Here is a 13,359-nt window from a genome sequence, read left to right on the forward strand (position 1 = left end):
GAGAAGGACCATCTGACAGACTCCATGTAGTATGTGCTCCTTAATACATGTCAGTGCTACATAAACTTGAGTGATAAAAATTAAAAATTAAAGAATGGTATTAATTAAAAAAAAAACAAAACAAAAGATGTGGCAATAAGCTAGAAGAGGACAGAACATCCTCACCTAAAACAAACTTCAGACAACTAAAAGTTAGCTTAAGTTAACTGCAATTAAGAAGCCACTGATCCTGGTTCCTCATTCCTGTATTTTCTAAGTAAGATTACTATAAGGCAGACTATCAACCTTGCCTCACACACACTCCAACCTTGGTCTAGCGATACCTTTCAGCATCTGTTCTTCTGCCCTCCTTTGCTCCTCCTCTTCTTTCTCTCTATGGTAGGTTATTCTGCGTTCTTCTTTACGCTGCCTTTTGCGCTCTTCCAACCGATTATGCCTTTCTTCTGCTAATCTCTCCTCAAATTGTTTAAGTTTTTCCTATTAATAGAATGGACAATAAAAATCCAATCTTTTGAAGCCCTACAAACCAGCTAAATTTGAAGTTTACAAAAGCACCGCAAGTTTCTTGAAACCCTATGCGCACACATTTCCCAATGACCGGTTTTTGTGACGTGTTGTGGCCAGTTATTTTTTCCTACACCAGTGGGTTTGTTTTTATACAAACCAAATCAAATAATTAAATTAGAATTTAAGAGCAGGATACTTTGATCTATTATTTCCTTTCTAAATCCAACAGTAAACAAAACTTACATCCAAAGCAAATATAATGCAGTCCACTTGCACCTTCAGAAAATTTGTTTATAGTGATGGCTGACTGCTTAATAACCTACGAAATATTTTCAAGAACGTTTCTATTAAAATGTTATTTAAATGATTATTACAAAACATTGGCTCAGGACACAACGTACCACTGCATTAAAGAAGAACCTTAAGGCAAAACAAAAAAGCTCATGAATAAATGTTTCCCTGAAACCAGTAACTTCACCTCATAAACAGACTGTCGTGCGGCCTTGAGTCGCATTACAAATAAATCTCTGTCTTCAAGCATTCGTGACATTCGATTCTTATGTTCGAGAGCCTTTTCACGTTCTAGTTGCATGGTAGTAATCTGCAAATACATAACATGAAGTTAAATTTCAAAGCATTCACTTTCTGATTAATAATTTACTCTCAATTCCTGACAGATATTCTCAAAGAATGACAAGCAGATCTTCTGCCCCTTCTATCTTGCTATAAAAATGGAAGGGTTACTATATCTATGCCCATGTGTCCCTAGGCGGAAATCAGGGACAGGAGACGGGTAAAAGAGTCCTGAGGCATCTGTAAGAAATTCTTATTTAGGCCCATGGTACTGAAAATTTTTATAAAGGAAAAACTACAATGTATACAATAAAACAAAAAGTAAACACCTCATGGTAATAAGCACTACGATCTAATTATGAAAGATATTTTCTCCCTTAAAGAAAACTGTGGAGGTTCAGGCAGAGTGCACTAATGATTTAAGAAGACTTTTCTCTCTGTACTCCAAAGGGAAATGGAAGGCTTCAGGGCAGAGACTACAACAAATCACCTCAAATATTTTATCTGGTCTGCACTCTGTTTTCTCTGATTTTACACATTATCACAAAAATTCGAACTTCTGAAAGAATGGGAGGAACTGGCAAACGAAGCAAAGAATGGCAACACTCCAGTGGAACCAAGAGGCTGCATTCTCCACACTGCAAGTCCCCACAGGTTTGTTGTCTGTCTGTATTTACTTTTTTTTTTAAACTAGAACAGGGCCACTAGTTTTTAATCACAATTTAATCACGAGCATTTGAAAGCCTTGCTCTTGTACCATTAGATAAATACAGAAGGGACAGTCTAGTCCCCAAAGGCCATGTACTGTATGATTCCATTTATATAAAATATCTAAACAATAAGCAAATCTAGAGACAGACAGGGCACTGGTGGTTGCATAAGGCCAAAGTGGTGTGGAGAAAATGGGGAGGGACTGCTAATAGGCGTGGTGTTTCTTTTGGGGTAAAGTTTAATGGCTGTGCAATTCTGTAAATGTACTAAAACCCATCAATTACAGTTTAAACGGGTGAATTGTGTGGCATGTGAGTTATATCCTCATAAAGCTCTTTTTTAAGTGAACTTTTCACCTGTCTTTTGCGTTACTACAAGTTTCATTTTTTAACCTGTTGTAAAAACATCTATCTGCCCACCAGTCTGTCTGTATTCAGCCATTGAAGTGCCACCATTCCTCGCAAAAGAGCACAGAATGATCAGTTCTGAAACCGTGGCCCCATTACTGGCAGAGGATTTAATTATAGCTTACAGTCTAAAAGTGTTACAGTCCAATGTAAATCTTACTCTTTCTTCTTCTTGCTGTTCCCACAGATCCATGTCTTTAATCCTCTGTTCTTCATACGCGCTCTTTATCAAAGGGATTTCCTCCAAGCGTTTAGCTCGTTCGAAATAATCAATCTGAATGACATGAAAACAAAAGTATTTAAGAAAGAAATTTCTGTTAACCTGACATGTTGTAAGTTTACCAACCAGTCCTTTCATTCACCTTCTTTTCTTGATTCTTCAGGCGTTCCTGAAGTTCCTTCTTTTCTTTCTCCAGTTGTTCAACCTGTTTAGCCATGATAAAATCCGGATCCAATTCTTCCAGATCCTGTAAAGTATTACAAACGCACAATCACTAATAAGAATATAGAAGAAAGGCGTATGGAGCAATGTTTTCTAAAATCAAAACCTAAGTTACTTTTCATACAATGAGTAAGTGTTACCAGCGGGTAAAGTTAGGCAACGTAAGAATGTTTTACAATAGCCATATTTCCACTTCTGTGTAGGGAAAAACAACATAATCTTAACATCTACTTCTCATTCCGCCCACCTGCACGTACCCAACTCTGTTTTAACAATGGCTAAAAACTGCACAGAGCCATTTAAAACAAATGCTTACTTCACAGATTATAGTTAATGAATCAGCTGTACCAAACGAGTGAAAATAACCAGATTACTCAAAGTAAATCACTAATTGGTAAAGAACTGTGCTTCTGAAATGTGGATCAAAGACCGTAACAAGTAGTGAGCTACATACTTCAATATCAATGTCTTTGAACGCTTTGGCACCCAGTTCCGTTTTCTTGATCTGCTCCAAACGCTCACGGACAGTTTTCTTTTTGATTTGTTCATGTTCCTGTAAAATGCGCTCCTTCTCTCTCTCCTTTGCCTCCTGTCGCAGCCTCTCTTCTTCGGCTTTCCTTACTTTCTGAAGTTCAGCTTCCCTCTGCTCCAATTCTTCCTTCTCACGCTGAATATTGAGACTCTCAAGGCGCTCTTTCCTTTCCTCAATTGTCTGACGGCGAGCCAGGATACGCTGATGCTCTTTTCGGGAGTTTTTAAGGTATGCAGTAACAGCCAACTGATGCTGTTCTTCTTTCTCTTGCTTCCAAAATAAATGGATTAAAAAAATTATCACATGACACACCAGGGTATTAGGCATCCAAAAAATTACTAAATAATCCTGACCTATTACCCTTACGTATATCTGCATTTAATAACCAGAGATGATGTTATTCAAGCTACTAGCTCCCAGCACCAAATACTATGACCTATACAAAATCTTTAATAGCAGCGACATATCTGAAGAAGCTTTATTTGCTAGGTCCATTGTTCTCTGCACCAAATCTACTTTATAGCATGTAAGCCAAGGAGAAAGGCTAACAAAACTAACAAAGAAAGAAGTTAAGCAGGAAGGAAAAATCCCACAGAGGGGGTGAAGAGGGGATATCCTCTTATATGTGATAGGTACAATACCAAAACTAAGAAATACAACTGAATAGGAAATATATAATAAAGTCTTTTTCTCAGACATCATCCCGAACAAACCTTTTTGTGCAAGACATAGCGTAAGGGCCCCTGAAAGATTCTGTAGTTCATTTCTCCCCAAGATGCATACCAAAATATGAGCTGGCTTAATGACTTCAAGTGCCTTTGCAAGTACTGAAGACATCGCTGTCAACTGATTTCTGATCTGTTCTGAAGGCATGCTTTGCAAATGAGGACCAATTGGAGCATCTTCTCGAGTAGCATAATTCAAATCAGATCCAAAACTAAGGGTCCGAGAAGTGTGGTCAATACGAACCTTTGAAAATTAAACGACCTCATCAATAGTTACATCTATATACAAATACGAAATCATTCTACAGACGGGTCCCTTATTATTTTCTTAAATGTCTATTTTTGAGTGAGAGGAAAAGAGAAAGAGCGTGTGTGCACACGAGACAGAGCACAGGGGAGGGGCAGAGAGAGAGGGAGACACAGAACCCAAAGCAGGCTCCAGGCTCCGAGCCGTCAGCACAGAGCCCAACACAGGGCTTGAACTCGTGAACTACAACAGCATGACCTGAGCCGAGTCAGACGCCCTATTGACTGAGGCGCCCAGGCGCCCCACAAATAAGTAACTTTTGATAAAAAATTTCAAATGAATATGAGAAAACATTAAGAATGTTAAATACAAAAGCTAGAAAACCCATTCAGTACAACTTTAAAATGGTGCCACTGAACCAAAAACTGCGAGAAACAAAGGATAGGTGTTTTTTAGTCCTTAAAGGCCTTCTACCTCGGTGTCCCTTCCAGCACATACCTGCAGATCACAGTGCCTGGCAGCATCTACTATAGCCCGTTCCAGTTGGAAAGCATCAACAAAAGGAACCAGAGAAGTCAAACGGGAAAACTCAATGCTCTGATAAATCTGTGCCACCTGCATAAAGGACACAAGGTTAGCAGTAATAGCTATAATTTATTCAGCATTTTTATGTGCAGTCTTACACAACTATGAGTAGAACCTATGTCCATTTCCCAGAAAAGAGAAGTTGAAGCTCAAAGTTAACTGTTAACACTACACTGCTAGAGTTGGAATCACAATTCAAAGCTATCAACCCCAAAAGCTATGCTCTGAACCATCACATTATACCATTCCTCAAAAGCATAATCCTTTCAAATCCTAGTTTCATCAAACAAAAAGCCCTGAATGGCCATATATTTGTAGAGATCTGCTACTTACCTAATTCATCTGAACACTTTTAATAAAATTATTTGTCTGAAGGAGACTGGCAGCATTACTATTTAGTTATACTGCTAATTAGCCTTCAACTATTTGTATAGCACATAAGAAATAACACTGCTCACATATACAAAAGAAAGCAGGTCAATGAAATGTGCATAAATACTGAAGTGAAAATATAGTAAAAGCCCCCTCCCAATGAAACAAATGGAAGACAAAACAGGAACATTTAAGCCATATTATAAACCCTAATATTCAAACTTACATAAGTCAGCCTAAAGTACGTTAAAAGACTAACAATAAATAGCGTTAGTAAGAGAAAAGGCTTCCCCACTCACCACAGGTAGGAGGGTTCACTAACTGAATCTCTTCAAGAGCTATTAAAGCTTTAAATGTGTAAACTCTGTGACTAATTCCACTTCTGATATTACACAAAGTCACAGAAGTACATAAAGACACATGTATGGAAATGTTCACTGCTACAACATTTTCTAATAGCAGAAAAACCCCTAGAAATACGGATTTCCATCGGTAGAGTCTGAATAAATCACAGTACCCTTTAGACAATTTAAAACCATGTAGGTGTTGAATTAGATTTACACTACTAATGAGGAGAAATGTACGTAGATAGTGTTCAACGATAAAGGAGAAAAAAACTACAAATTATACGTAAAATATTGTTTTTCAAATCAAATAAATTAAGACTAATTTTGGCAAGGATAGAATTTGGTGAGGAGTTCAAATCCTAGGCCATTCCTCAATTTTTTAGTGTTGTGATAAAAACAATCAAGGGGAGAAATTCCAGTTCTAAATAAAACATTTATTTAAAAATGTTTACCTGCTGCAGAAGACGAAGTATGGTGTTGTTTTGCAGCTGTGGGACATACTGTTGCAACTCTGGTTCCTTTTCAGGTTGTTCCCTAACCCAATTTAGAACCTGTAAAGTCCATTACATTGAAAACAGATCATACTTTCTAATAGCAGTAAAACATTTATGAAGTTTTTCATTTTTTTTTAACATACAGAAACATCACAGTGCAGGGAAATACAAATGTAATACAAAACTATGTTGATGCTTGTCTGAAGGTGACTGACAGCAATGACTAAATTAGCCATGCTGCTAATTTACCTCCAAAGGCTTATTTATTTAGCACATCAGAAATATCTTTTCCCTTAACATAAAGAAAAAAAGACAATGAAATGTGCACTGAATTTAAACACAGAGGACAATACTTCTCTCTCCTCAGTATAAATACAACCTGAAAAAAGGCCAGCTAGCAAAGGTCATATAACCAAAACTAGAACACTAAGCCTTACCTTTGTGACTCTCTCGCAGAGTTTTAGCGGATTAAATTCTACTTCCAGCCAATTGTAAAGGTCTTTCACTTCGGGAACAACATACTGCAATACATTGAATCTGACCTACAATGAACAAAAGGTTTAACTGCTGAAGGAAATTTTCCAACTAAATTCCCAACTGAATTGAATACAAAGAAGAAAAATACAGGATTGGAGATCTAGAAAGTGTCTGAAAGACCAGCCTCAATCCTCTTTAAATTTACCAGAGGACTCTAAAAGAAAACTACACTTGGGTCTCTTACCCCAAATTATGTATCTATCTACAGTGAAAAGTCTCCCAAGAGCTTAATAAGGATATAAAAACTCTAAACCAACAAAATATTTACAAAGACAACTAGTGTGGCCAACCTAATTACCAGCAACAAGTAAAATCCCACAGTTCACAAATTACTGTACCACACAAAAATTACCATGCCAACACTATTCATAAAAGCCCCTATTAGAAAAAACTCAGGACAAACAGGGATAGGTTCTTATACAGAAATGATCGAAGAAAAAAAAGCTACACACATGTGAATAAATCTCACAAGAATTTAACATACTGCATTTATGTGAACCTCAAATCTCACATAAAGTACACAGGCAAATTTATGTGTGGTGTCGCATATCAGGGCAAGTGGCTATTTTGGGGGGCATGGGGAGTGAGGACTATAAACCACCTCATGACAATGTACCCAATCACATTTTTATATGTGACTAAAACTCAACTAAGGGTGCCACCTGAATAACTTTTCTTAAAAAGGGAGACAAAAAATGGCCAAACTTTATAAACCTCAAAACTGCCCATAATTAAATCATACCTTACCTAAATTATAAACTAGAATATATAATGCACACGGACCTTTACCCTTTACATGTGGGGAACTGCAAACCCAAAGACAGCAGACTACCTGCAGAGACACAGCAAGACTTGCAAGCACAGGATTGCAGGATTGCGTGTGTAGCCACAAGACTGGTCGCAAGACTGAGGCAAATGACAGCAGATCCTATCCCCACACATGAGCACTCTACTCTACCTCCTATCCAAAATGGGTGCACGACTGATTTCCACATTTCTGGAATGTACCTCCCTCACAAGTGCCTTTATTGAAATTAAGTGTGGTGTGGTATAAGCATTCAAATAAAATTCTCCCAGCTGTAATTGTATTCCTATCAAATTATTCTAGATTCTCCATTTAGCACCCTTTTCCCCAAAGAGGAGATATGCTACCATGGGCTACTGTAATCTGTTAAAACATTTCTAAGATTTATAATCGGCTTTCTGATCTAAGAACGAGTTGCTTATGAACTCTGGTTAATCTGAATATGTTCCTGAGATAAGAGAATCATTCTCGGGGTGCCTGGCTCAGTCGGTAAAGCATCTGACTTCGGCTCAGGCCACGATCTCGCGATTCGTGGGTTCGAGGCCCACGTCTGGCTCTGTGCTGGCAACTCAAGGGCCTGAGGCCGGCTTCATATTCTGTGGCTCCTTCTCTCTCTGCCCCTCCCCCGCTCGTGCTCTGCCTCTCTCTCAAAAATAAATAAACATTAAAAAATAAATTTAGAAAAATCATTCTCTCGGTGTTTACAAATTCAGTTATAGGAGTTCAAAGCTCAGATCTCAATCTTGAATGTATGGTGAACTCATAAAGACTTATATAAATGCCCACTGACAGCCAGCTAATCTACTGACCTGATACCAACCTATACCGTTCTCATAAACTTTTATACCTGTCTATGGGCACAGTAAGGACCCAAGTCTGGATGTCCTGGCTGCTGGCCGAAAGCTCTCCAACAATGATAAACAAACCAGTGTAAGACACCAACTTTAACATCAAGGTGTGTGTTAGGTATGTAGATAAAAGTTCAAGAGATATGGACTCTCTTTCCGGTTTAAACACTTGTTCAGTATTTTAAAATAAAAAAAAAATTTTTTTACACTACTTGCTAGTAAGATCTCTTCCCAAAGAAAATGCTATCATTTTATTCACTTAATTCTAAGTCCCACAAAAACTCGTCAAAACACAAAGTGACCTGTGGCCAGTGGCAACAAAATAAAACATGGAGGCATACAGAGACAGAGAAGTGCTGTTTTGCAGATTAAGTTCTTGTTAAAAGCTTACAACAGGCACCAGGGGGGCTTAGTCAGTTATGCATCTGACTCCTAGCTCAGGTCACAATCTCCGGTTTGCGAAATCGAGCCCCACGTCGGGCTCCACAATGCTTTGGGACTCTCTCTCTCCCCACCCCTCCCCCTGCTTGCACACACAGTTCTCACTCTCTCTCTCAAGCAAACAAATAAAAATAAAAACTGACAACAAAGGGAATCTGCCTTCCTACTGTTACAGAAAAGTGTTCCAAGGGAAAAGTGTTGCTACATAGAAAACTGATTAGTTCTTACTTAACGGGTTCTGCCAGAAAAGCAAAGCCTCTTCTCTAGCAACTGTCCCTCTATTTCTCTTGTTCCAAAGTAATTTACTGGGCTATTATATTACAGTAACTACTAAGTCTGACTATTGTGAGTCAGACTCTCTAAAACCTAAAGTTGTAAATCTTAATTGCCTGGCATGTAATACACACGTGCAAGGGGCGCCTGGGTGGCTCAGTCAGTTAAGCAGCAGACTCTTGGTTTGGGCTCAGGTCCCAGTCTTGTGATTCGTGAGATTGAGCCCCGAAATTGGGATTCTCTCTCTCCCTCTCTCTCTGCCCCTCCCCCGTGGAGCATATTCTCTCTTTCTCTCTCTCAAAATAAATAAACATTAAGAAAATAATACACACTCACATGCTAATTTCCAGTGAATGCAAAAGTCCATCAACATAAACATTGTAAAGATACACCAACCTTAGGCTCCATATTCTGAAATTGATTGGTGTAGGTACTGGGTACAACCTAGAAATCTACATTTTTTTAAGTTTTATTTAAGTAATCTCTAACGTGTTGCTCAAACTTACAGCCCCAAGATCAAGAGTCACATGCTCTTCTCAGAAGACTGAGTCAGCCAGGCACCCCTAGAAATCTGCATTTTATTTATTTATTTATTTTTTATTTTATTTTTTTTTTAAGAAATCTGCATTTTAAAAAGTACTTCACGGGGTGCCTTCGTGAGTCAGTCAATTAAGCTTCCAACTCTTGAGTTTCGCCACAGGTCATGATCTCATGGTCATGGGATCGAGGCTTGCATTGAGCTCCGCACAGCCTACTTGGGGTTCTTTCTCTCTCTACCCCTCCCCAGCTCATGGTCTCGTAACTGTGCTCTCTCTCTCTCAAAATAAACAAACATTAAAAGAGAAAGAAAAATTGGAAATATTCCCATTGTCCAGAATCAGGCCTAATCAACTTCACATTCATTCCTATACTCATCACCCCATTTCTACCATCTGTCAGCTTGGTTAGTTTTCCTGCAGCCCTCTGAAGTAAGCCATGAACCTTACCCATCATTACCTTGTCTCTTACTGAGTGGTCCACATTATTCCTCAGAGGTAGTCCAACTCTCACCTACTACATCAAATGTAACTTCAGTCCACCCCCTACAGAGGAATCACCTTAAAGGAACACTGTGCTGACTTACACCGGCAGTTCTCAAAACAGTCCATTCATCAGAACCACCTGGCACGAATTGTAAACCCTGACCATAAATTTCCTATTCTGAGCTGTAAGAATGCTCGAACTTATACCAACCATATCGTTAATAAGGCCAATTCGTGTTGGTGGGGCTTGAAGACCTAGCAGCGTTGCAAGGCGACGTTGTTTTTCGACTATAATGCCATCCATATCCAGAAGTCGAGCAATATCAGTACGCTCAGGGGTAATAGGGATGGAAAGAGTAGCCAAAAGGACTCTAGTAGACATTCTGGAGAACAAAATCACAAATCTGTTACATTCATAAATGTTACCTGACATAAAGAAAGACACTTCTCTTTAATCATTTCGTAAGATATGCCAGTGACAGAATATGTACACCACCTTTGGTGGACTATATTCATACATATTATTCATCAAAACAGGAAATTAAGAGAAATGGGCCATACTAAAATGAGTACTTGGGAGAATCAGAACTTCATCTACCCACTTACTACTGTCAATATTTTCCAGCTATAGAAAAAGACTGGGAGGTTAAAATGTAGAATAGATACCTTTGTATATCCCATGCTTCCTTAGAAAAACAAGGCAGCTTTAAAAGCTAAGAAAAATGACACTAAGAAAGGGGTGGAAATTTACAAAGAATGTCAGTGAACACAACAGGAGTGTTGGGAGGACGTGTGGTGGAGAGAAATCCTAGCTTCCTTAAAACACAAGAGGCAAGTCAGGTTGAATTCAGATCACCGTATTACATTAAGGATAGTGGGCTCTGGAGCTAAAGGGTGAAGGGTCAGAATCGCAGCCTCACCATTTCCAAGACTGAAACCTAAGGCAATTTTTTGAGTCATGAGGCTATTGTAAAGATTAAACAAAATAATGTACATAGAGCTACATAGCCTAATACTTACTATTATAATACTATTACAGCAGTTTCCCTTTAGTACCAACCCTAAAGGGATGGTACTGGGGCGCCTGGGTGGCTCAGTCGGTTAAGCGGCCCACTTCGGCTCAGGTCATGATTTCACGGTTCACGGGTTCGAACCCTGCAAGGGCTCTGTGCTGACAGCGCTGAGCCTGGAACCTACTTCAGATTCTGTGTCTCCCTGTCTCTCTGCCCCTCCCCTGTTCATACTCTGTCTCTGTCTCTCAAAAATAAATAAATGTAAAAAAAAAAAAACTAAATAAATAAATAAAAATAAAGGGATGGTACATAGGTACCTTAAAGGAAACCAAGTTTTGTTTTGTTTTGTTTTTTAATCTCAAACAGACACGGATTACATGAAGGACAATGAGTGAACACTGTCCTCAAGACTTTCAAAGAGAATATACTAGAAAAATTAATTTAGTTGGTTCCGTGTATTGCTGTAAAGGTAAAAGAAAAACAATTTGGTATACATAAAGAATTAAGGAGGCCAAAATAACATGGTCTGCCAATAAGAGAAAAGAGTGGTGTGTGAGCTGCCGGAGTCCAACCAAAACACGTTAAAAAATATATATATTTGACTGGAAGAAAATAGGTTACATGTGATGCTAAAGGAAAAAAGTGGTCTTTAGATTGCTAAGTCATAGACCCTTTTTTTATGTTCAAACACACACTCAGTCAATGTCTTATAATCAGGCATGATGGCAGCATTTATTTTTTTAACTCTCTTATTTGTTCTAAAACTAGATTCTAAATACCACTTATGGATAGAAAGCTCATACCATAACACTGTCTTTCCTAATATTCAATTTTCTCCATCAGGTTTTTGCTACTACCAAAGAACAACAATGTCCAGAGACATTTCTGATAGAAGGGAAGAACTGCTACTGGCATCTGGTAAACTAGGGATGCTCCAAAACATCCTTCGTGCATAGTCCCCTAGAACAGAAAATGATCCAGCCCCAAATGTCAACAGTGTAGAAGCTGAGAAACCCTAACCTGGAACCATGCCATTTAGTAGGAGATATTTGTTTCATACTTTCAATATTATCTGACTTCAACATTCTTACCTTTGCATCTCTTCCTGTGTAAGATTCTTTCTCATTTCTCTGGATAGATGGTAAAGACGATGGAGTGTAGATGCATGAAAAAGAGCATTTCCAGATTTCCAAAACACAGTCGAGACTTTGTTATAGTAATTTGCCATCAACTGAGGTTTAGGTGGTTTTTTAGACAAGGTAAATAGTCCATGAATATCTTCCACAGCTTTGAACGCTTCCTAAAATTAGGAGTATAAATTAGTCACTGCATTCTAAACGAACAAAAAATCTAATCCAAATCTCTTCATGAAACCTAAAACACAAAACACTGAAGAATAAAAGTGGGAAGTAAAATCCCTTTATGTGTGGTTCCTTTTATTCATCTATAATCTAGTATCTGATGTATCTCACAAAACTGCTATGATCACAAACATACTAAATCCTTAAACTTCTTAAAATTAGACAGAACAGGTTTGAACTGGCACAGGTTTGAACATGTGCCAGCTGACGTATAGAACACAGTGTTTTGCTTTCTGTCTCTTTCACAGTAGTAGCAGGGGTGTATTTTGAGAAAGTGCCAAATATCTATACAAACATCTATCTGCCCTATAGAGAATTTTGTAGAATTCAATTTTATTTAGTCTTTCTGCCAACCAGCCCCAGCCTAAAGCTTGACACAGTAACCAGGTTAGCTATTCTACGACTATCTTGACAACTTTGCCAACTATGGTTTAATTTGCAAAGGTTATTTTTAAATCCCATTGACTGTCCTAAAAATGTTTCAAAGTACCCTTGCAAACATGGTTTTATATGCTTACAAATTTTTCCATAATAGATCGTTTTAATGATTAAATCTGATCCTTTTGACAGAAAACAGATCAGCGGATCTTAAGGATCAGGGAGGGGTTGGGTGCAAAGGGGCATAAGGCAGTTTTGAGGAAATGTTTTACATCTTGATAATGGTGGTTACTGCATTTGTCAGACTTCAGGGCGAGTTTTGCTGGATGTAACTTACACATCAATAAATGTGACTTTAAAATTCTTTTTTAACAGTGATTATCATACCACTTGGGATATACAGAAAAAATATCTAGAAGGACATTAAAACAAAACATAGAGGTTATTTCTGAGTGATAACATGTGAGTATTACTTCCTTCTTTCTACTTATCTATCCATTTGTTCTATAAGGAGTATGTCTACCTTCTATAGAACCTCTTTTTCCTATTTCATCAGGTAGTATTTTAAGGGTGTCCCTACAGAAATGGAAAATATTTTGGGAGAGCAGGAAATCACATTTTCACTTGGCTCAAAAAACTACCACTCTTTCTTTGCAATTTCAATTAGATTTTATATTTTGGTCAAACATGTAGAAGTCTCAAGTTGTGACTACAAAATCACGTGAAAATGTCTTTGCAC

General features: G+C 38.1%; 1 protein-coding gene and 2 non-coding genes across 3 annotated transcripts in view; all 3 read right to left on the reverse strand.

Annotated features, from left to right (window-relative positions):
• EIF3A (eukaryotic translation initiation factor 3 subunit A) overlaps nt 1-13,359 on the reverse strand; it is a 35,535-nt gene that overhangs the window by 11,889 nt on the left and 10,287 nt on the right. Inside the window, exons 6-16 of the mRNA XM_043597680.1 lie at nt 11,973-12,181; nt 10,080-10,251; nt 6,380-6,484; nt 5,901-5,999; nt 4,643-4,759; nt 3,956-4,141; nt 3,095-3,442; nt 2,561-2,665; nt 2,359-2,472; nt 986-1,108; nt 324-477 (exon numbers count right to left, since the gene is read on the reverse strand). Of these exons, the coding sequence (XP_043453615.1) occupies nt 324-477; nt 986-1,108; nt 2,359-2,472; nt 2,561-2,665; nt 3,095-3,442; nt 3,956-4,141; nt 4,643-4,759; nt 5,901-5,999; nt 6,380-6,484; nt 10,080-10,251; nt 11,973-12,181 (1,732 nt within the window). The remainder of the gene's footprint in view (nt 1-323; nt 478-985; nt 1,109-2,358; nt 2,473-2,560; nt 2,666-3,094; nt 3,443-3,955; nt 4,142-4,642; nt 4,760-5,900; nt 6,000-6,379; nt 6,485-10,079; nt 10,252-11,972; nt 12,182-13,359) is intronic.
• On the reverse strand, nt 5,093-5,222 carry LOC122493621. The gene has a single exon (XR_006299977.1). It is a non-coding gene; the product is annotated as a small nucleolar RNA SNORA19 (small nucleolar RNA).
• Nucleotides 6,137-6,270, reverse strand: LOC122493622. Its single transcript, XR_006299978.1, has one exon. It is a non-coding gene; the product is annotated as a small nucleolar RNA SNORA19 (small nucleolar RNA).

This window comes from Prionailurus bengalensis, chromosome D2 (genome assembly GCF_016509475.1).
Source record: "Prionailurus bengalensis isolate Pbe53 chromosome D2, Fcat_Pben_1.1_paternal_pri, whole genome shotgun sequence".
In the NCBI taxonomy this organism is placed as follows: Eukaryota; Metazoa; Chordata; class Mammalia; order Carnivora; family Felidae; genus Prionailurus; species Prionailurus bengalensis.